This window comes from Musca domestica, unplaced genomic scaffold, assembly GCF_030504385.1.
Source record: "Musca domestica strain aabys unplaced genomic scaffold, Musca_domestica.polishedcontigs.V.1.1 57, whole genome shotgun sequence".
Lineage (NCBI taxonomy): Eukaryota > Metazoa > Arthropoda > Insecta > Diptera > Muscidae > Musca > Musca domestica.
Genome location: NW_026712358.1, coordinates 281,284 through 305,289, shown reverse-complemented (window position 1 = coordinate 305,289; position 24,006 = coordinate 281,284). Strand labels below are relative to the sequence as shown.

Genomic DNA, 24,006 nt, shown 5'->3' with positions numbered 1-24,006 from the left:
TGAAAATATTAATTAACAAAAAAAGGAACAAACAACGATCAGCATTTCAACAGGGCTATCCTCCTGCCGAAAATGGTTTGTTTCAAACCTGTGGATGTTGCAGGGAAGGGGTTGTAAAATGTGTCAGCGTTGCCAGATATGTGTTGTTACGTCTTTTATAGTAAAAGAGGCAGATTTTTGCAAGTATGGCTTCTATGTTAAATGCTTTGTAAACAAATTCAAAGTTGTCGGTAGACTACGTCAAAAATATGAGATTATATTCTTTAATTTTTTGTTTGAAAAAAAAAAAAAAACGAATTCTACCAAAACTTAACAAGATTATTGTTTTATATTTGAAGATATGGTTTTCCAAAAATAATCATAGTTGCATAATGTGCCTCTCGCTGACCACCACCACCACGCTGGATGGTACTCCCAGTTACTCTCGATTCGGACCAGAATTTACACCTCTTTACTGCCTATAAAGAGAGATGGACTAATTGGACCTGTCCTAGGGTTCCGTTTTGCGATTTCGGGCCAAGCTAAGGTCAACCACATCAATAGTGGGAAAAAAATTAAAATATCATACCAAGTCACGTCAATACCCGAATTGATCGAACATTGCCCATCGTAACATAGCAATGCTTTGTTTCACCCTTTCCCTGTTTCCCTAATATTGAAAATTCTATTTGTTTTTTTTTTTTCATTTTTCAGACACCCAACTCGAACTTCACCATAAGTATATATGCGCAGAAAGCGCAATAAGCTCATTTATTATAAAATCTGGACGGTATTCTGTTTTCCCCCAAAAAGTTTATCGTTGAATGAAAAGCAAGAAAACCTAAACTAGTAACGTAAGCAAATTTGTTTTGCAATTGGCCAGTGGACCGTCTTTGGCATTTCGCCTCCTTCATTGCTTTACAAATATTTGCATAATACATTTAAATTTAATAGAAACTTTAGTGTGCTTTCCATTTAAGAGAACAATAGCAAAGGCAACAGCGACGACGCCTCCCCCATTCCCTTCGTAGGAAGAATACGTTTGCAAAAGCAAAGGCGAGTGCAGCGAATGCAAACAGCAAGCGTATGGTTCATCTTACATGGACATGCAGGCATACACAACTGAAATGCAGGCATGCTCAGGCGCACCTAGCGGACTCCAATGGGGAGCAGGGACAGAGAATGCTCAGAGTACGTTAACCTATTTGGAGTTTCCTTTTCCCATTGTGTGTCGTCACAACATGGTAATTTAATACAACACATTTGCAGGCACGCCGCCTACCATAAATACACCAATACACTGACACCAAAATCGTCCTTCCTCATATAAGTGTATTCAAAGCTGGAGTAGAGTTGCCACGTATACATTTACATGCAACAATGACAGATTTTTTGGTCCAGTCATAACTTTGCTGCCGACTTTAGAGAAAGCTTTCCACTACCCTGACATAGCTCCCGATGCTCAAGGAAACACGCTTTTATAGCCGAAAACAGAGAATCAAAATATTGACACCAGGTGGATTGACGATATCATAACAATTAAGTTATCCGTGTCAATTGCTTTTAACCGCCGAAGAAAGACTTAATTAACTAGAAATGTTTATGAAATAAAATTTTGAATCTAATTTTTGTTTTCTTGATTTTATAATTCAAATTACTTTATAATTTCCAGTTCGATGTCTTTGTATTAGTTTACATTGCAAAAGCTGCCGATGACTCGAAGTTGTTTCTGTCAAAACCTCTATTTTTGCACAACTTTACTTCTTTTCCGACATTGGTCGGCAAAGTATGTCATGTACGACACTGTTTTTGACGGATAATTCATTACACCCCGTACTCATGGAATATACAAAGGGTACGTTAGCGACAAAAACTCAAACACTTTAATCTTTAATGATCACTCCAGATTATTTGTGTGGTTCTGTAAACGGAATTTATGATCGTTACCAGAGATATAATATCTGTTTATTCTCTGAGAGAATGTAATGCTCGTAGGCCAGGTTGTCTTAAACCGTTTTCCATTAAATTGATCGGAAAAAAATGTGGCAACCCATCTAACGTTTTGAAGAAATTTGTGTTGTAGGTACAGATAAATGCAGTGCAAAGGCGACGCAGGCCTTTGTACCGTCATAATTTGCATGGAACATAGAATGGACAGCGAGGAAGGCAGCACTACAAGTGGGAGAAGAAAAGGTTCTGTTTATTGTTTGCTAGCATAGGCCCTTGTAGGGAAGTTGTGTGCAAATGAATGTGGCGAAGGATGGCAAAGAAGAATGGGTTGGGTATCAACGCCAGACAATAACTAACTCGGCGATGTGGCAAATTGTATATGTATACATATATATTTAATCAGCCTTGCAAAAATAATATCCACCCGAATGAGAGAATCTATTTATATACATTTTAGAATGGTCCATCTTCGAGAAGTCGTGCTAATCAAACAACAGCATATTCTTCTAAGGCTAACTCTCGAATGTCTCCTAACACCACTAAAAAAATATGCTTCTAATATTATTCGTCAATGGTCGTAGTATTTGCCATAATTGCCTCCGTGAATATCGCTGGCTTCTTGCGAGAACTACCATTTATTGACGGGAAATTTGACACCTTTATATGCTTTTAGGCGCATGCCTTCATCGGCATTGGACGACACCTTCCATGCGTATTATGGGGTGACAGTTGGAAGCGAAGTTGTGAATGAGTAGAACTCTGCATATATGAATATTAATTAAGGCCGTGTCAGACCGATTGTACACAATCTGCGTTTGATCGACTCATAACGACATTATTAAAAACACATAATTAACCTTTTTACCCGGCAAGGTACTCCTGTGACACCGGACTGAAAGCTGAGAGTTTTCCGATGGAAAATGAGATAAGAGAGTCTGAGCCAGCAAACACGGAGTATATTGTTTCACACTTTGCTTCCATCGAATCGAGAAGCAAATTGAAGCGTCAATGTGTAACAGAAAACAAGCTTGAGCATGAAACTGAAGTGAAGTGGCACATCGTTCGTTCGTATGGACTTTGAAGAAATTCCATAAAGATGATCTCCTTAGTCCTGTTACTGCTGAATATATTAGGCTGATAGTTGAAGAATGTCGTAAACGACAGCTAGGTTGCCCTCATACCCTTTGTCATCACATCAAGGGTGACAAGACCACACGACGCCAAGGTGAGTTGCACGCACAAAAATGCCCGTCTTAACGGCAGGGAATAAAAGTGTCAAATTAAAAACGCATTTTCAACAACTCGATGGCTGACACCTACCTCCACCGGATAATGGCCTGTGCATGCAAGATATTAAGTTGGCGGCGCCCGCCACAGCTGTGCTCTATGGAAGGAGGATATTGGTATTGGACACTTGACAAAGTGCGCTCATTAATCGATTATTGAGCCAAAAACCATATGTCCTCATTTAATCCAGGCCTTTGGCAACGGGAAGGGTGTGTTTCCGTTCCACCTGTAAGTGCGTTAGCACGTCAACACTGAAACATGTGTACATTTACGGGCCATTAATTCATCCATTAAGACCGATGGTCAAATTGTGGAATTGTGTGGAACTCCTCCGTAGATTGACGTGTTTGGAAACCATCCTAGTTTACAGGAAACAATTACAATTGTAGTGGATATAGCGGTAATGTAGGGGTACTAGGAAACAAGAATGTAAGGATTTGACATGCTTCGCTGCATAATATCACCCAATATCGTTATTATTCGACTCTGGGCATAGTGGCTACTCAACAACACTGACCCGAACGTAAAATGCCAGAAAATATGTGTATTTTACTTTTGCAGATGCAGATTGGTGTAAAATTTCATGCAAATGGAAATGAAAAAGTTCCCAAATCCTAAAAATGCAAAATTGTCCCTGAAGTGTTGTCAGCATTTTGCACATGGTTGTGTACTAATTTTTGATATTTCTAATAGTTTGAAATAAATACAAATTTCATATTTATTTAGGAATATATTAAACCACAAAACTATCTCAAATCAGTTCTCTTTCAAAAGGCTTAAACATTGATAAAGACGTGACCTTTCCGGCCCATTATTTTTTGAAGAACAAAGGAAATCTTACAGATTTGTATCACCCCTTTCTTCTCCAATAAAGGTGTCTATGGTAGTATATATTTTCGGTACTTAGCCGTTTTCGTCCACCGATTCGATATGCGCTGCAAAAATGTCGATACAGATTCACATAACGGACTATTTTAAGTGTTTTAAATATCCTGACCACATTTTCCAGTAAAATCTTTTTCTTATCATTAAATACTGGTATTGTTATAACATTTGCAATAAATATCGAATATCTGGTATTTCAATGTTTTTCATTTTGGGTTCTCATTGGATGGACATTTAGCTGCATCGGCCGTTTTAGTTTGTTAAAATTTCTTTAGCTAAGAGACCATTCCGAAATGTTGAAACCGTTTCACTAGTTATTGAGTTATAAGCGTAGCAACTAGCATCACTTTCTTTTATTTTCTTTTAAAAAAGTAGGCTTGGTCAGTTCCTCGTAAGGGTCGGAAGATGTGCTTTTCCAAATGAAGTGCCCTTACAATTCTATGCGTGTAATTTTCACGTCTTCAAAATTAAAAATGTTGTAGACGGCAAAGAATATTATCTGATTTAATTTTGTAAAAACAAACTATTTTTTTTTTATTTATTACAGTTTGTGTGTGGTCCAGTATAAGTGTCAGGAAATGTTTGTATTTTAATTTGAATTCGCTGCGACAGAAGATGTCGGCATGTAAATTGCTATATGTTTATTAATTCGCATCCTGTGTCCTGTCATAGAATTTGGTATTTGTTTGGTAGTGCCCAAGGTGTTCCGAAGGTGAATTTAAGAGGTATTAAGATAAGGCCAACCGACCTGATCTGTTGCTGTCAAATCACTTTATGTTAAGTACAAATAGACAACACCAATTTCTGTTATTACGGGTTTGGGGCAGTTTGGTTTTTCAGCATCGTCTTGATCTAAAGTACACCGACAAGTACCGGCCATTTTAAGTGTCTGTGCGATTCAAATCACTGCCTCTAATACAGAAATCGCATTTAGCATATGTGTATTCCCATCCTTAAGTACCAAGAAAATATTGGCGCTTTTCCACATTAATGTCAAGTTGTGCACAAATTTATTGAAAGACATTCGCTTTAGCATAGGGGGTCGAAAGGGTTCATTTCACATTCTTTGCGCCTGATACGCGACGGGGGCAAGCTCCACAAATTTCACACGCTCCATATCAAACTAAACCGAACGAAAGCAGAGAGAATGAGCTGAAACTTAACATAGTGTGGGAATGGGAAAGTAGTCGAACTAATTTAAGGAGATTTCGCTGTTCGATACCCAAATGACCATCAAAATCGCCAAATTGTTCGGCATCAAAATGCAACCATATACATACATACACATATACAGCTACTGAATTTGATCAGATGGTGTGTATACTAAATGTGTACTTACAACCAGCCTATACTAATTTCAGAACAAAATTAGTCATGATTCGAAATTTCAATTGAATTTGGTAATTTATTCTCTCTAAATACGACATGTCACTTCTTTTGAACATTTCTACAGGAGTCCATCTGTCCATCTTCGAACTAGATCTATGTTTGATGGGAATGTTATGCCTACGTCCAAAGTTGTTTCCCCCTTTAAAAGGCATCGTGCTACTAACCAGACAGGCAGACAGACATGTATTGTAAAATATTTGTGGGAGCTGAACCAGAGAGAGTTCGAAATCGGACACAGATTTCACATTTAGGTGATGCATTATTATTCAAAATGTTCAACTTTCGGGTAGGAGGTACGAACAGGAGCTTGACTTGCCTGCAGACAAAAGACAGTTCTGCACTAAATCATAGCAAAGACCTAAAATGGTAAAGACTAGACAAAATGCATTTTGAGCAAATGGTTTGTGTCTACAATACATGGAGTAGCTGCTCATGGCAGAGACATGTTAATATAAAAACCACAATTACAGAAACGGATAACAAATAAAAAGTTGAAAAATCCAAAATTTTGGTTTCAAAATTCTATTCCATAGACCTTTCCGAAAATGTGCATTTTGTCTTAGCGGTTTAAATCAGTTAACATTGGTGACTATGTTGTTATGATATCATAACAACAGAGGTATTTTCACAGGGTTACCATATTTGGACTCTGTCTTGTCCTATCTTTACATTTCTATGTCTTTGATCATAGCTTCATATCTCTTGTCTTTTGGACTGTTAGGTTTATTCCACCGGACGGACATGACTAAGTCAACTGATAAATTTACGCTGTTCACGATCGGTCTAAAATGATTATCTCGATGAGTTACAAACGGAATAACAGGGTTATATCATAGCACTTACCAACCCTACTAAGTTCACAGTTCTGATAACAAAACTAGTTTTCGAAGGCTCCTCTTTATTAATTTTTGTGCTTGCTCAATTTCCCACACTGGCTCTAAGCGCTCAAATATTTCATGAATGCGCAACAATGCCGACAGTCCACTCATGCTGTTGTCAGCGAGCCAAAACACAAGGAAGGAATTGCTTGCCAGCGTTTGGCTAATTTCTGCCCAACTACCCGCAATGAAATGTTTCGACGTTGTTGTCCATTGTGAGCGTCTTAACTTTGGAATAGTTTTGTTGTGGTGTAGGCCAACCACTGAAACACTACCAATCTAATCCGAATTGGCAATCGTCGTCAAAACAGCCAACGGCCATATAAACAAGCAACCGCCGAACCCCAACCCAGTAAAGCAACAGTGTAAATGAAAATAAATGAAAAAAGCACAAAAAACTGGGGCTTTGATTTCTAAAAAAAATTGCTAATAAACACAGTTCCATCCAAAAGATAAATTAGCTATTTCGCATTGTTCGCATTTGGCAAATGAAAGAGTTTCGTATGGGATCCCATACAGTGAGCGAGCGAGCATTAGCGAAACGTGCTCCGCAGCGGACACAGCGCATTCATGTTTTCATTGACAAATTTAAGCAAATGGGGCCCATTGTTGTTACCAGTATTGTTTTCTTCTTCTTTTGAAGCGATCCATTAACATAACAATCTCTCAATTGTGGGAACTCATCTGATTGACCGATATCGTCTGCTCTGACCCCATTCGTTTGCTTCTTGGCTCCAAAGCACTATTCGCTCGTTGCCCTGCCATTCGTGCACATAGCTCCGAATCTATATTGGAAATTGGATCATACTTGGCATGACAAAACAACTGGCCAGAAGAATGAGAAATGGACATGGTGGACAGCTGTTTACACCGGCATGTGTATCCTCTGAGACATGCGGGAGTAACTACATATCTGAACACGAATTGCATCTGATTAAGGGCTTTGTTCAAATCGATGTCATTAAAGAAACTATTTAAGGAATTCTTCTCATTTTGCAATAACAAAAACGTTGTTCTTGTAAAATAATGATTTGTTGTAATTCATGGTGTCATGAATGTGTCATTGGTTGAATATCTTCCTTATTATTATGTACAATCATTTTTTAAATTTCGCTCTTGTCATGGAGCACTGCCCAGATATTACCCTTAGCATTTTGAGCAGGGACATTTGCCAAATATTTACGCACTCCCTCGTGCTGTTAGTTGTCGTGGTCCATTTTACAGCTAAATATAATCCTATGGTCATCCAAAATGCTAGAATTCTTCCCTGTCCTTAACTCTTTTCTCCTGTTTTTGGTTCATTTGAACCCCTAAATATTTTGAGATCATCTCCAAAATTTAGACACATCTATATGATTTTCTTGTCTACGATATTTGGCTATATTCGTCAACGAAATCAGCATAAAAAAGCCAGAAGTTTGCCTTTTGTGTATTTCGGATATCGCCTGTAAATAATGTTGATATTTTTTCACACAAAAGTAGAGGTCAATTCTACCCGCTGTCCTAAACTCTAACTTCATGCGAAATTTCGTGTCCTTTGGTTTCTATTTTACCACATTTATAACGGCTGCAAAATCCGGAACATTTTTAGTTGTTGGTCCATTTCAACCCCTGAATATATTGCAGACATCTTTGAAAATAATAGGCCTAGCCGTTCTGAGCCTAACCCTATCCTTGTGAAAATTTTCGTGATGATCGGACGATAATTGCAATCTGAATATAAGAATCCAACCTGTGATGGAAGGTGAAAATTGTTACAAGATGTATACTTCAATATTACAAGTCAAATTAAAAAAATCGCATGCGATAAAAAATATTAAAAAATAAAAATGTCACATAATACTACATAATCTATATTAACATCATCATTGGCGTCTTTTTATGCGATTTTTTTAGATTTCATTGTTTTATGCCAAGAGAGCATTCTGAATTGACAAGATTTGTCAAAATCGGTCTAGCCATTTTTGAGATATAAGCATTCTAGCTAATACCCCCTTCCTTTGTAAATACACATTGTATATATTTCGCTATATATATCCGATATATTTACTATTGGCATCTACGTAACGGTAAGCATTGACCTTTTCGTCTATTTGTGAATAGACCTTTGTTTGGGGCACAGTGACGAACTTTTATAAAATACCATTTCGTATTTCACCTCAAAATCTAACATGTCGTGAATATGAGAATTGTTTTTTATTTTAATTTTAGAAAACAATGCCTATAAACGACGGCATCCGGATCACATTCAATTCTAGCGGCAATTAAGTGGCAGTGACGCGACATGTCAACCTGAAATGGGGAAACACAACTATTTCCTCGGCGATTGAGGAGCAAATGTTTAAAAGTCTCATTCATCGCTCGGTATAAATAGGATGCTAACAAATTGCCACGAGGCCATTGTCGTCCTACATTGATTTGTTGCATCGAATGAAAGGGAATTTCCTTGTGAAGAAAATGCATGTATTTGTGTTTTGGACACCAATGTGTAATGATGTAATGATGTAATGACGCCTAAAATATGATATGGTGTTCGTGTAAAGCTCATGTGATTTAAAATAAAACTAACAACCAATGGAAGGCTGTCTGTCAGATATACTCAGAGTAGATAATAAAAATCACATTTGGGCCCTATTCCCCTTTCTAAGTAACAACGACTATACTTGCTCCATGAAATGTATGTGGTCCAAGATATCGATTAAACTGTGCCCCTACAGACTCACCATTTTTATAGATATTCATAGCTTCGCACCTGTACTCAACTTCATTTGTGACAGAAACATGATTCCATTCTATTTTTTTTTTTTTCGAAGAGTGAGTATTAAATATGAATGTAAATAATATGTCGATAGTAGCCTGCAATCCTCATTACCAAGTAATGAGCAATCGTGGCGCAGAGTGTGCCAGTCCCGGGTTGTGACTTCTACAACCAGCATCGGCAAACGAACAAACCAACAAATGCCACCCAGAGTGGAAAAATGAGTTTAAACTTTACTCGGATATTTGACAGGAATAATGCATTATTTTTTAATTATTTTTGTCCTACTGGTTTTGGGGGAGGAGGGGGGTAGTTGTCATTACCAGTAGCGCGGACAGTGACACATTCGCCTGCAGAATTATATTTGCTAAATAGTGGTGAATTTAGTTGTGTTAAAGAAATAGTACAATATGGTACCATATCGTACTATTTTTAAATCATTCACACCTTAACCAAATAAGGAGAATTTGGCAGAGGAAACGATGGGAGCATTATTGCAACCTTGTGATTGGCTGACATGTTCCTTTTGAAACATAGCCATTAAATTTTGACATTTTTATCAGTTTTTTTTTTTGTTCCAGTAATTTTAGGACAAAGCTGATTTCTCCCGATAAATACCTGTCCAGGATAAATATTCATTACAAAATCCGGTTACCAAGTCGCTATATTAAATAGGACATGTCCCACAGTTGCTTTACTGAGAATTGCTGGAGTTTAGTGCCTAATAGTTGATAATACCAACCAATGGAATGTCCTTAATTTTGACAGTACAACTATCGACTCTCTTAGAACACTTTTAGACCAATCCTTTTGGAACACTTGGCATAGCTTTACCCAGACTTTCTTGATGCAAAATTCGTGTAGCATCAAATGTGAAATCATGTGAAATGCGAATTTTCAAAAAATAATAATACTGATTAAGGCTGATTATGTATTCTTGACCCAACATACATTTACCGAATGCATCTTTACAGGACAGAATTTATAATGGGGCTGGAAAATCACGTTCACTATACGGGTCTATTTTAGTTATTTCATCTACACCTTCAGTTGAAACTCGCATCAATAACAACTAATTCGTAAAATTTGGGTACCTTTTCGGAGATTTATACTTTTTATTGTGTTATTTTAAAAAAAGGAGGATGCACATTAATCACAAGTTAGTTTGGTTTGATTCAAATTATTAAAAAATTTTATTAACTTGGTCGTTGGTAACATTCGCCTGCATCGACAATATGAGCATCCGCAATAACTTTCTTTAATAACAATTTCAGAGGACAATTTTTATCCGACCATGAAAACTTAGTTGCAATGGACCATTCTGTCTATCTTCGCACATACAACACTGTTGCAGTGTCACACAATTGACTCACTCATCCAACTGACCTCAAATTGGTGGCTAAATATATTTTGATTGTCATTCATCTGATGGGTGGTTTGCTTCGGTTTGTAAATTTTTCTCAAGAACATTTATGGGCAATTCAGTGGATTGTATTCAGGGCAAGTCACAGGCCCCATAAGGCAGACAGATATGTAGTTGTAAATCCATTTTAAATCGGGAAACATTTATCATAAAATTGAAATCATTTCAAAACAATGAAAACTAAGAGACTGGGTGTGTTTTTTCTCCATCTCCATCTCCATCTTTTTTAGCACAAGTTGGAAGCGGCATGGCGCAACATGTGTGCGTTTATTTTTAAACACTCATCCCCCGTTCGGGGTTAAAGGGGGGAATTCTCCACATTACGTAATGCGGAAGGTGCTCACAAACAACATTAATGATCGAATTCTGATTTATTTGGAAATTTCTTGTGCTTTGCCCAAATGGCCCAGTACGGCGTACAACGTACGGGAAGAAGAAGACGATGGCGGAGGCGACCGGCATCATCGTTGCTAATCCAAGACGCGACAGTTGTTTAAATCCTTTTGAAAACAAAATCACATTCTGTTGAAAGACTTCCTAAATCAATGATAATGAATTACATTCGTGGGTCGGTCGCACAGGTCTTCCATTTTGGTTGCTACAAATTGTGATAAAGTCATTGGCGTGTTTACATATCTTAGAAGCCGATCGATCATATTTAATTCTAATTCGAAAGCGGAATGTTGGTTATTTATTGTGGACGAGGAGCACCCAGATGTGTCGGAAACCGGGCAACATGCGACTGGCGCAAATTCACTCTGTTGCCCAGGTTAATTCACGATTGCTGCGACTCTCCGTGTGAAAGCGTTGCAGCTCTTCAAGGCAAGCGGATCGAGAGTTAAAACAATCATGCGTTTCCTGCCCAGCATGGGTTTACATCTGATCTTTTAGAAGTTAATCCATTACTTGAAAATGTACAACTTATTTTATAATACTTGGCGTTTACATCGAATCCCAAGCCCCATATAAGGATACCCCCCACATTCGGCATTTTCATGATTATGGCAACATTTACAACGGCATTATTTAAATGTTAATGGTAGAAAATTGTCTACGTAACGATACCATCCAATTTGTGGTATCTTAAAGACTTTAACTGCATTCCCTACCTTGGCTACTTTTCCGAAATGTTGTGTACATTCAACCGTGTTACCTAAAACTCGACTTATTTCACCACCCATGTGTAACAGATGTATTTACATCAATGGTACCCAAATACGTCGGGCATACACAATTTCAAAGTTGAACATTTTGAACATTAGCAATTGAACAATTTCTGTTTTGTGTGTTGAAAATAGCAACGAATAATGCGAATGATTGTAATTGGAATATATTGCAATTGGGTGAATTTCAGAGAGTATCAATTTTTACAACGGTTCTATTTGATAGATTCTACGGTATTTGGGTAATACGGACGTACGCAACATTTTCCCCCATAGAGGGGAAGTTGATTATTTGTGTACGCTACGTCGAATTTTAGATAACGCTGTGACATGGAGAAGTAGATTTTGTTCTGAACATAGCTAACCTTCTATGCACTTCAAAGGAAATTCCTTAACCACAAACAGTTATAAATAAACGTTGTTTTTATAAACCTTACAACTTTGGAACAATACAATAACTACGATACCCTAAACAAAAATGGAAAGAGGTTCAACATTCTTTTTTGGCATTTTCCAATTGATGTTGAGCAGCTAAACTATTATCTTTAGAACAGTTGCATATTCTGCATAGACACTGATATTGCTATGACCAAAACCATGTTAACATATTGTTTCCAAATGTTTACTTTCGGTTCCCTTGGCTGTAATGAAAACTGAAATTTTGAGGTACCTACCCGGCAGGCGATGATCCCTGGCTGGCGGACTTAATACTTCCAGTTGTCATTTGACGTTGCAGAATGGTGTGACAGTGGCGTAAAGGAGAAGACGTGGGCGTTTGGCAGTCATCGGCTTCCTCCTGATTGTCGCCCAATCCGCTTGGACCTACTTCTTGTTGTGCAGGTGGTTCTCGAGCTGCTGAGCTATCGCTGTTATCGTGAATCTCCAGCATTTGGACTTTCAGCATTTTTGGTTTCAAAGCTTCGTACTGAGTACTCTTTACTCTTCTCTACCCTCCGGCTCACTTAGATGTAATGACTATTATTAATTTTTGGTATAACAAAAATATTTGGTGTTTTGTTGTCGGATGAGTCTACATCGTCGACACGACTTCGCACACGCACCTAGGCTCCGTTAAACTTTCATTCTGCCTCGTTGTTGTCGGTTTCTTTTTTCGTATTTTTATTATGTTTTGGTTCTTTAATAACAATTACATTCGCTCCGTAGAGTCATTCGACTAGGGTGACCTTTAACTATTTTTCTTATTGAAACACACGTACTCGAGAAACAACAGCAACACCAACAATGCAAACGGCAAATAGTTACGAGACGCTCTTTAAACGCACAGTGGCAATAAAATCGTCAAGCAGACACAGTGGCACCACATTATCTTGCAAATAAAAAATTGTACCAATATCCCACCCCCCCAAAAGCTGTCCGTGTGAAATAAATTTGAGTTCGTTGTGAACACAAAATGGCAAAAATCCCACCGGAAGAAACAATCGTAAATACATACATATACATATGTATGTACGCAGCAAAAGCCGGTTAAGCAGATGAGCAGCTTGAGTTGAAAAAGGCGTAACAACGAATTTTGAATTTGCAATTTCATCCATGTTGGGTCGTGGGGGGTTTCGTCGGGGGAGTATTTTCGAAAATATATTAATATGGAATGCGGACAAATCGATGATATTTTAACTCTTACCCCAGTGGCAAACACATAGAACCGAAAATAAATCTCAAAGGCGGAATCATTGAAATGCAACATTCAAAGTATTGAATGACCATTATAAAAACGCCCCACATTTCAATGCAAATACATCATTGGATACAAGTCAGTAGAAGTAAACTACATGTTATTCAATCAATTCGGTTATTTTCGTGTTATGCCGTTCTGCTTTTTGCCTCTGGCGCATCAGCATCCTCACCATGGATGATGCTGTAGTTTACACTAATTTAAGCAAAACAAATTTATCCACATTTTTTTTTTTCGTTTTAGCACTAGCTACATAGTCGCCCTACAAACCTAGTAACATCCCCCATTTCCTTTCCAGTCATTGAACTGGTCGCCAACTCATGGCATTGCTGAATGTTATGTAGATTGGCGCTGATTAAATTGGGAAAAATTGCGCTGCCACTTGGTCACGACGGCATCAATTCGAACTCGACAATGATTTCTCAGATGCGAAGAGTAGGCTCATTCCCATTACTATCGGGAACGGATACATTTCTGACTGCCGGAAATGTTAAACTCTATGCAAAAATAACACATCGACTCACCTGTTTTGTCCGAAAAGCCAAAACATGTTTAGGGAAACTAGCGTAACTGGAGAATACTACATACGTTAGCCCACGGACAATTTTGAACTAGAGAGATAAGATAATGGCCGAAAAATCGATTGAACGACTGAATCATATTGAGAATGGTTTGAAGAAGTTTGGAAAATTTGTCGAATGAAAGCATGTGGCGTTAGGAGTAGCAATAGGTAACAAACAACCAAAAAAAAATGGGTTCCTCTTAACTCGACCATGTGACAGCCTGTAACACTTTAATTTTCGGCAACCTTAAGCACTTCTGACTAGAATGAAGGATTCCTTCAGTATGTATCCCATTTTAGTTCTCTATTTTTTGACTGCTGCGGATATTAATATTGTATTAATTTTCAATTTAAAGATCGGATGTTGACGTTATTTAATTACTGCATTCGAACCACTCTCATAGGTCTGAACTAGTAATTTCCAGACAAGTGCTGTCGCTAGAAGAACATTCCATGTCTTTGTAACATTTCATTAATATTAATATAATCTTATCCGATGGCCATTAAAAGTGGAAAGTTACTGCTCTGATCTAAACTCTAACTCAAACTTCCGAATCAATTGGTGTATCTGTAGAGCGACTGTAAAATCAGGAAAAAATACATTTTTTGGTCCATTTCATTTCTGACCTTAACCCTAACTCCGTGGAAGGGCACACATAACTAGATTGACTCAGTTTGGCGAATTAAGAAGGTCGATGTGCTACATCTTGGGCATAGGTATAACATTTCGAGGTGTTATAAACATGTTGTACCAATCCAACCAAGCAATTGGTAACATCGGCTCAGACTGTGTGCCTTCTACTAAGGCGTTGTTGGTAAGGGTTGCATTGTGGATAGTTGCGATGACTAACAATTGGTCAGGAATCTTTTTATTTGGTAATGAACGTTTTGGCTAGGAACTTATTTGCACCGATAATAATTCAATATAAATACATAATTCTCAATATTTATATCTCTCATAACTTGCGAAAAAAAGTCAGCAATTCTTTTCAAACTTGGTATGTCTAAATATTTCTCTTAACCAGAGATCTGTTGTGAATATGGAATTCTTCTGGCACCTCCCCCCAAAAAAGCTTAAAATTGTACTTAGCAATTGTCTTCATAAAATTGGAAATTTTCGATGTTCACAAAATTGTTCATCCTAATATTTTTATCGTTGTTAGATGCAGTAGAATAATACTATCCACCACATCTGGAACATATAAGGTGAAGGTAGTGGTCGATGTAGTCCAAATCTGGCATGTTGTAAAGTTTATATCAGACAAAGGTCAGATACGAAATGGATAATATTGTCCCGTTCCTCGGAAACCTCCCCCATAAAGGGTCAACAGTTTAAATATTCATAACACAATCAAAATTAATATGTATTTAAATGAACGAACATTTGTCGACAAAATCGACTGATAGGTTTTAGCTTGCTTTTCAAACCATCTACAAGAATTGATGGCTTGGTGGCTGTTTTGGCCATGGACTTCACTGGTTCCAACATTTTCCCAAATTCTTTGAATCTAAGTTATTAATTTATTTACATGATCAAACAAAATGTTCCGGAAATTTAGTAACACTATTTGAGGCAGATTTTGATTCGTTTTTTTGTCAATTAAGACAATGTGGTGTAATTTCTAACAATCCCATTGGGTAGAAATGGCTTATTCGTCCGTTAGTACCGCAATTAAGAGAAAGTCTAGTTTTAGAAGCAATTACTCAGCAAGACTACAGAAAAAAGAAATGACTTCCGTTGACGAACAAAATTATGGTTTAGATACAACATCTCAAGGTTAATACAATTCGTCATTGAATGTGCGCAAACGTTATGTCCAACAACAATCTAATCTAATCACTTGTTGGACTTAATTAGAGATAGCTGAGAGAGATAGCGGAGATAAAAGCATATGACATTTGGCTGATTTTACTTAAATGCCTCAGGTAGGTATGTTTCGCTCTGGCCAGCAATGAATATTGGTCATCTGATTGAAATCTGTTTGAATGTAGATTGCATTGCCAAAACACTTATTAAATTAGGTGTAATTGGCAATTATGTTTTTTTTAACTTTTTTCATTCTTGTTTGAGTTTTCATACCCTCCACCATAGTATGGAGGGTATATTAAGTTTGTCATTCCGTTTGTAACACCTCGAAATATACATTTTAGACCCCACAAAGTATATATATTCCTGATCAGTATTTTTATGATTTTAGTGAGTTTTATCAGAATTGATAGTTTTAGTTTTATCAGAATTGTTTCAAATTTGGTATTTGAAGTTCGTAATAGATACTTCAACATAAAACGGAACTATTTCAAATTTAGTATTTGAAGTTCGTAATGAATACTACAGCCTATGACGGAAAATTGTCTGTGCAGGTCTACGTCTTCGAATAGCCCCCATATAACGGTACCCCCCAGTATTCGATATTTTGATGATTTTATTGAAGTTCGTAATGGATACTACAGCCTATGCCAGAAAATTGTTTGTGCAGGTCCACGTTTTATAACCCGAATGGTACCTCCCTAAATTCGGTATTTTGATGATTTTAGCTACATTATAAACAGCTTTTTTTTAAGTTTCGCATTTGAATATTGTAATAGCATATGACAAAATTTGCCTATGCAGATCCACGTCGTATAGACCCTAATATACGGCTGCATTCGGTATTTTTAAGATTTTAACAGAATTTTTAACGGATTTTATTTTTGAAAATTGCCAAATTTGTTCCAAATGGTGGAGGGTATTCAAAGTTCGGCTCGGCCGAACTTACAGTTTTTTTTAGTTGTTTATTTTTTCATTTATTACAATATTATTCTGGAGTCATTTTGGTACATTAGATAAGTCAGTTCTGGAATGGTGATTGGAAATATTGATATGTTTAACCCTTCAAATTTTGATAGTCCGCCTGCAATACCTACTATATACGTGTTGAAACTAGTTGAAATCACGATAGACCGGCTATAAAGGATTAGTTCAAGTTTAGCCCCATAAAACACACCACTCGATTTTAGGTTTTATCAACAACTTCGAACTGCTTCACCTGTAATTGGAATATATATTTTTTTTGATACACTCCCCATGCAACGGTACTTTCACGGCTATTGTTTTGTCAGAACCGTTGTTCGCGTACATTTTAGGTACACAAGTGTCCGCTTCGGTGTGCATTTCAGACGATTTTGCGTTTGCATTTCAGTCGATGCAGCTAGCATCGAAATGCAAATGCTCTCGACGAAATTTCATTTACGCTGCAGCAGAACTGGAGTGTATAGCAAACAATATAAACTGGTATGTTTGTGTGGATGACGCAGAGAAAATCCCTCAATTGAAATGCCACTCGTGTTTATGGTTCTGCAAACAAACACATGTGTGAGTTTAAGCGTACGTCAATTGTATTGCGGCGTTGTTGTTGCTGTTGTTGGCTTTGCTTTTTTTAAGAAAGGTCAGTTAATTTTATTTGTAATTCAAAATTATTTAGGTAGCTGTTTTGTAAAACGAATCACGTCTCAAGTCGATTGCGAAACAAGCACGCACGGCGCGACTCAACACCACCGTACAACACTTAATTCTCTCAATGGCCAATCGAGCGACTAATGGCGTATCATTTTCACAAACGTCAAAAACACACTTCTGCACGGCGAAAACGCGACCTCAGAAACTAACAGACGAACCGATATTTCCTGCCGTATTGCCACCGGCAGCCAGCAGTAGTCAGTCAATAAGCAACTGCAATTCTCGTTTTGCCACTTGGTTAACCGTTATTTTTTACGCACTTTTGCTTTTCAGCTTTGTTGTTGTCAACAACACTTGTTTTCTTTAACACTAATTCTGGCTGTTGTTCCAGTGGAAACACATTCTTAGACTTTCACACCTTTTTAGCAAATTTCGAACGGGTTGATCCCATTGAGAAAAGAGGCTGCGAACTTTTTTCTGATGTGTTTTGATTGCTTTCTTTTGGCTACTTTGTATTTTCAGACGCGTATTTAACCGACCGGCGACCGTTGCCGTTAGATTCATCAAATTGAACTAAGGCGAGAAATGGAAGTGCGACCGCAAAATGTAAAGCACAACCAGTCGACAATCCAACAACTCAACACACAGCAATGCTCACATGCTCAGAGACATTCCGAGTCCGGAGAAAATACCCAGTGCGCTCTTTAACAAACAACGCCATACACTCACACATGTTCCACAAATGCTCGTCGGCCGGCAATTTTCGGCATCGCTGCTTTGTTATGTTCTGTTTGAGGTTGAAGCGCTACTTGAGGAATGTGAATCAATAAAGAAAATCCCGAACACGCTCAGAACAAACATCGGCAACATTAAAAACTTGTATACACAAGACCTATATTCCACAGCTGGCAGTCACTTGGATTAACGCTGAAATTCTCGCTTTATTTGAACAATTGTTTGGAAGTGCTGCTCTCTTTGGGGAAGAGAACTCTTTTTTTACCACAACAATAATTCCTCACACTCCCCCATACGACAAGCCACAATGAAATACTGCTCAGTTGGGTCGGTCGAGGCTGGTTTGAGGATGCCCTACATTTGCGCTAAAATGCTATGTAAACTCTGTCGTGTCATTATTTGCGAAAAAAAAATTAACCGATATTCTTATTATTCCCTCCCCATCTTGGAAAGGGGGGTATATTAACTTTGTCATTCCGTTTGTAACATCCCTAAATATTCCTCATAGACCCCATAAAGTATATATATTCATAACCAACAGTTCTAATTTAGGAATTCTTTATTTATTTGTTTGTACCTGATAACGGTTCAACTGTATGACAACCATTTCTGCTGCTGTGTTTTGAACGAACTTTGTCGCCCATTGTTCTGCTGACAGAGCAAACTCTCTTGTGGATTGTGGTGCAGAGCAAGAGAGTGAATACGATTTTTCTTTGTCGTGCTATTCTTTGGCTGCATTCGTTTCAAACGACTTTTCTCTTTGCCAGAATGCACAATTGCTCCCCTCAGACCCCATCGAGGCTGTGGGCCGACTGATAATAAAGTTGTGTTTTCTGTGTTGGTATCATGGTTTCCATTTTTTGCATTCCCATGTGCCATGTGGGGACACATTGTTTTGTGGCTGGAGAAAAGTGGCGTTGATAACGAGGTGACGATGTTCAACATCAAGCAAGAACTCTAGCAGCTTTGGGTTGTACCAATTTCTTCCATTCTTGTAATTATGTACGCTGCTGTTGTGATGCCATGTTTGGATATCTCATTCATTTGGAAGGCACCGTAGATCTCAGAAGTATGCGTGCATACTACACCATGCTTGCAGGCATTGTATAGTTGGAAAACAACAATGTAATCGGGCGAGAGACTCTTTTGAATTTTGCTATAATAACCAAAATACTTTGACTGTTCTGTATCTGTGAAATGTTCACAGCACAGCAAGTATGACTTCGACAGGCTTCGAAAATGAAAAACATTGCTGTGTTGTGAGTTATCATCTCGTTTTAAAAAAGATAAATACAATTTATTTGAAATTTGTGAAAACTGGAATCTAGCGAAGTCCCACCCATCCGAAATTTTCATAAATTCATTGCATCAAGGTATATTTAATTAATGATTAAAGTCTTTTCGGTACCTAACAGACATTAATGGTTTCCAACACATGCCAGACTGGATGGATGAAGGTCCATATTATTTAGAAGGTATGTATTTAAAGATTTATTTCGACAAAAAAGGCAAATAAATGTTGCAGTGCCCATTTTAGTTACAAAAGAATTTCAAGAACTTCCTTGCACCCACTCTCAAATACAAATGTACATACATGTAAACTTCCAGTGTTGAAAATTGGTATGCCGATAAAACTTTGCTTTTAGCATTTGCCGACACCCAATTTTGGATAATGGGTCATGTAGGTAAAAGGCATGATCTTGGCGTCGAAGAAACATTTCTCGACTAAGCAAACACAGATGTTCTGGGTGTTGTTTTCTCTCTATGGACGGAAGTGAAAGTAACAGCATGACATCGCAAAGTAAATGGACCTAAGTAAACATAATGTGTCCGTGGTACGAAAGTACACAACTCTATATCATCTGAACATACAATGTTAACCAAGCGCTGAGCTATAAAGGGAATATCTTTCGGGATAAACGAATTACCCATGACAAAAATAGAACAAAAAACATTTACCTATTAAAATATTCTCAATTGAATAAAATTCCCAATCAACCTGTTTGTATTTAAGTCTGTTTGCTTCTTTCGAACTAAAGGACTCTGTCACCTGAAAATAGTATTTAAACCCTGTCGCATACATAGACACAGAGCGACTTTGGTGCATAATTTGCTGTACTATTTTCTACCCTTTGATAATGTTTTCAACCGAAAAGTGCCAATTTCCGAAAATCCCGTTACTTGCCACCCATGACTGATGATTACGCATAATTGCATATCTTATATCGATGGTGCAATAACAATGCTGTACTTATTATTACCTTTTGGTACTTTTCATAATAAACAAGTTTGATTGGTCAATAACAATGAGTAGAATTGTGTATATATTAATACTTTACTCATCCATAATTTTCGAATTTCGAAATGACAGCCTAATGTAATGCCGTATTGGAAACTTAAAAGCTTACTGATCGCTCATAATAATACTGAATCGAAATTTTCTACCTTTTGGTACTTTTCATATCCTTAAAGTAAATATTCCAAAAGAAAAATTCGCACACGAGAAGTTACTCTCTATGAAATGTTTAAAAAGGTCTAGCACCTGCATTTCGCATGAGAATGAGTTGACGATGATTTACTTCTTTCAAATTCAGTACGTAATTTTCGCACATATTCTGATGTTCAAAGTAATGTCGCAATATTTCCCAGCGTTTAAGTCAAGTTTATACACAACCATATGCGAAACGATAATACTAATTATACCCTCCATATGGCCATATGGCTAGAGAGGGTATATATCATTTGATACGGTCAAAACGTACCTAGTCGAAATAACAGTTTTAGACCCTAGGTCTTTTTGGATCAAATCCGTTTCAGGACATTTGGAGTCGATCTAGCGATGTCTGTCCGTCTGTCTGTCTGGCTAGTGCGCACGAGTATCCGATTTGGTCAAAACTTGGTACATCGTAATATTTTTGTCAAACATAGATCGAGTTCGGAGATGGGCAAAATGTCGAATTTTTAAAAGAAAATATTTTATTGCACAGAAAGAGAAAGGATGATCCGATTTTGCTCCAACTTTGTAAATCCTAATATTTCCATCAGTGCTAGGTCAGGTACGAAAATGGATAATATCGGTTTACTCCTTCTGGTACTTTCCCCACAAAGGGTCAAAATTTTGAATAATTGTAACTCTTGTAAAATGTGATGTAAGAGCCTGATTGTCTTCAAATTTCACATATCCCAATATTTTAATTAACCCAAGGTTTGGCGTTAAAATGAAATGTATTGGTTCACTTCTTCTGGTACCTCCCACACAAATGGTCGAAATTTTCAAAAAATATTTTCTGCACGGAAAAAGAAACGATAATCCCATTTTGCACAAACTTTGCAAGTATTAATATTTGCGTTAGTGCTAGGCCAGGTGCGAAAATGGAAAATATCGGTCACCTCCATCAAGTACCTCCCCCACAAGGGGTCAAAATTTTGAATGGTTATAAATCTTATAAAATGTGATGTAAGAGTCTGATTGTCTTCAAATTTCACACATATTAATACTTTTTTTAACTCAAGGTCTGGGGCTAAGATATCGGCCCACTCCTTCTGGTACCTCCCCCCCTAAGGGTTAAAATTTTGAATATCCATGAATATTTTCATTAATATTTTCATCAACACAAGATCTATTATAAAGATGGTAGAGATCGGAGCTTTCCTTCTGGTACCTCCCCTACAAAGGATCATTTTTTTTTTTTTTTTTGAATAACCAAAACGTTTCTGAATATTTTCATCAACACAAGATCTTTAATAAAGATGGTAGAGACCGTTTCTTCTAGTCGACCGAAGTATTCCATTTTCATACTTCATCTTATTAAGATAAAAATATTGGTACAGGAAAAATGGCAAGAAAAATAACATTTATATCCAATTTTATGCGATCTCAGGTTTCAGGTTGAGAGATATGAAAAGTTGTAAAGAATCGCAGACTTGTTTCACAAGTTATGACAGATAAAAGTATTGAAAAGTGTGACCTTTTGTGGATGAGTTACCATGCACATTTTAAGATTTCCTAAAAATTATCGCATATTTCGTACAAATTGAAGAAAGTAGACGATATAGCCAAACATGACACGTCGCCATATTTATATCATACTTATTTAGGTTATTCAGGGTCAAAAGTTTGAAAAATTATACCACACATCAAAATATATTTAAGTAATTGAACATAGGCTGAGGGTATACATCTGTCGGCAAAACCGACTGAAAGTACTTTACTTGTTATCTTTCAAATCAGACATGAGTTAAGTGCAACAATTCACGAAATAAACACTAGTTGAAAAGAGAACATTAGATTGTGGACCCAATACTTTCGCACCCCTTAAGTTATAGTACCAAAGAACTTCGTCTTATTTTATCCATTTTGACTACTAGCGAGTCTAACTCATAATTATACCCTCATATGGCTAGAGGGGGAATTGTATATCATTTGATACGGCCAATAAGTGCAATATCGGCGCACTCCTTCTGGGCCGATATATATATATATATATATATATATATATATATATATATATATATATATATATATATATATATATATATATATATATATATATATATATATATATATCGGCCCAGAAGGAGTGCGCCGATATTGCACATATTGGCCGTATCAAATGATATACAATTCCCTCTCTAGCCATATGAGGGTATAATTATGAGTTAGACTCGCTAGTAGTCCAAATGGATAAAATAAGACGAAGTTCTTTGGTACTATAACTTAAGGGGTGCGAAAGTATTGGGTCCACAATCTAATGTTTTCTTTTCAACTAGTGTTTATTTCGTGAATTGAAATATATATATCAAATATATATGTATCAAAATCCCAGCCCTTCTGAATCCTCTGGGCATTGATGTAATTTTAGTACTTTGCGGTACTCCTCGTTCCGACCAGAAGCCGGGATGATATTCAGATTTGGCCAAAGATATTCAGACTTCTTCCAAATTGTTTGGGGTTATATTAAGAGAGAAGTGTTTTCTCTTCGTAGAATTTATTATTTGCAGTACTTATTTACAGCGCAATAATGAGTGTATGTATGCCTTGATGTATTATTGTATCGGATAATCTCGGAACCACAATAAACACATGAAATGGATGATTAATGCCAAGACTGTTTTGATTCATTTTACGGCGTTCGAACGAAACAAGAGTTTCAACACACAAGCCACAATTTCTTTAATCGCTCGGTTTCATCGAAATAGAAGTGACACATTCGCATATTTTTATAGATGCTATTATTTATCATGGCTGCTGAATAGTACGGCAGCCATAATTACACGGAGGGAAATTTCACTCTTGACACTTACCTTAACTTGGCCAATTTCGACTCGTCGTAACTCTCGAGACGATGATAAACCATATTCGATTGATGCTTCCGGTATTCGATGAAGCTGGAACTTTTCTTCAGACCACCCACCGTCCTTGGCGAGTTACGCCAATATTTGATCATGCGATGAAACGTACCGCTCTTTGTAGTAACGTTCTCCGAATTTGGCTGATCGTAATCGGAATGTGACAGCGTGTTGTACGAAGTCATAACGAAGTGTACATAAAATACCGATTCACAAATAATGTCACAGTTCAAAGAAGTAAAATTGCAACGGCTGCGTTTCTTTCGCCCTCTTTCTGAGCTGATATGAACAGCAAGAGAAAAGAATTATTACTGATTGCGGCCTGTGGTGCCAATCGTTCTATTATGCACAGAGAGAACAGAGCCAGCGTCGACAATCGCTGCCTTATTCATAATCGAAGTTGGTTTGACGTTTCCTTCGCGGAAGATAAACCGATGCGGAATACTTTGGAGATGTCGAGAGGACATGGGCCAGTGAGAAAATCTGCGAGCTTTTATATCACAATGCGGTCTCCGTGAG

The 24,006-nt window shown here is 37.3% G+C and overlaps 1 protein-coding gene across 3 annotated transcripts in view; it reads right to left on the bottom strand.

Annotated features, from left to right (window-relative positions):
• The window catches only part of LOC101896864 (rap1 GTPase-activating protein 1), a 57,789-nt gene extending 34,005 nt beyond the window's left edge, over positions 1 to 23,784 (bottom strand). Inside the window, exons 1-2 of one of the 3 annotated variants that reach the window (XM_005177518.4) lie at positions 17,822 to 17,978; positions 12,387 to 12,896 (exon numbers count right to left, since the gene is read on the bottom strand). In XM_005177518.4, coding sequence (XP_005177575.2) covers positions 12,387 to 12,616 — 230 coding nt within the window. In that variant the 5' untranslated portion in view covers positions 12,617 to 12,896; positions 17,822 to 17,978. Of the gene's footprint in view, positions 1 to 12,386; positions 12,897 to 17,723; positions 17,979 to 23,442 lie in introns of those variants that run through there. The other 2 variants (XM_020034662.2, XM_011298277.3) reach the window with 2 other exon arrangements.
• Positions 23,785 to 24,006: the final 222 nt, after the last annotated feature.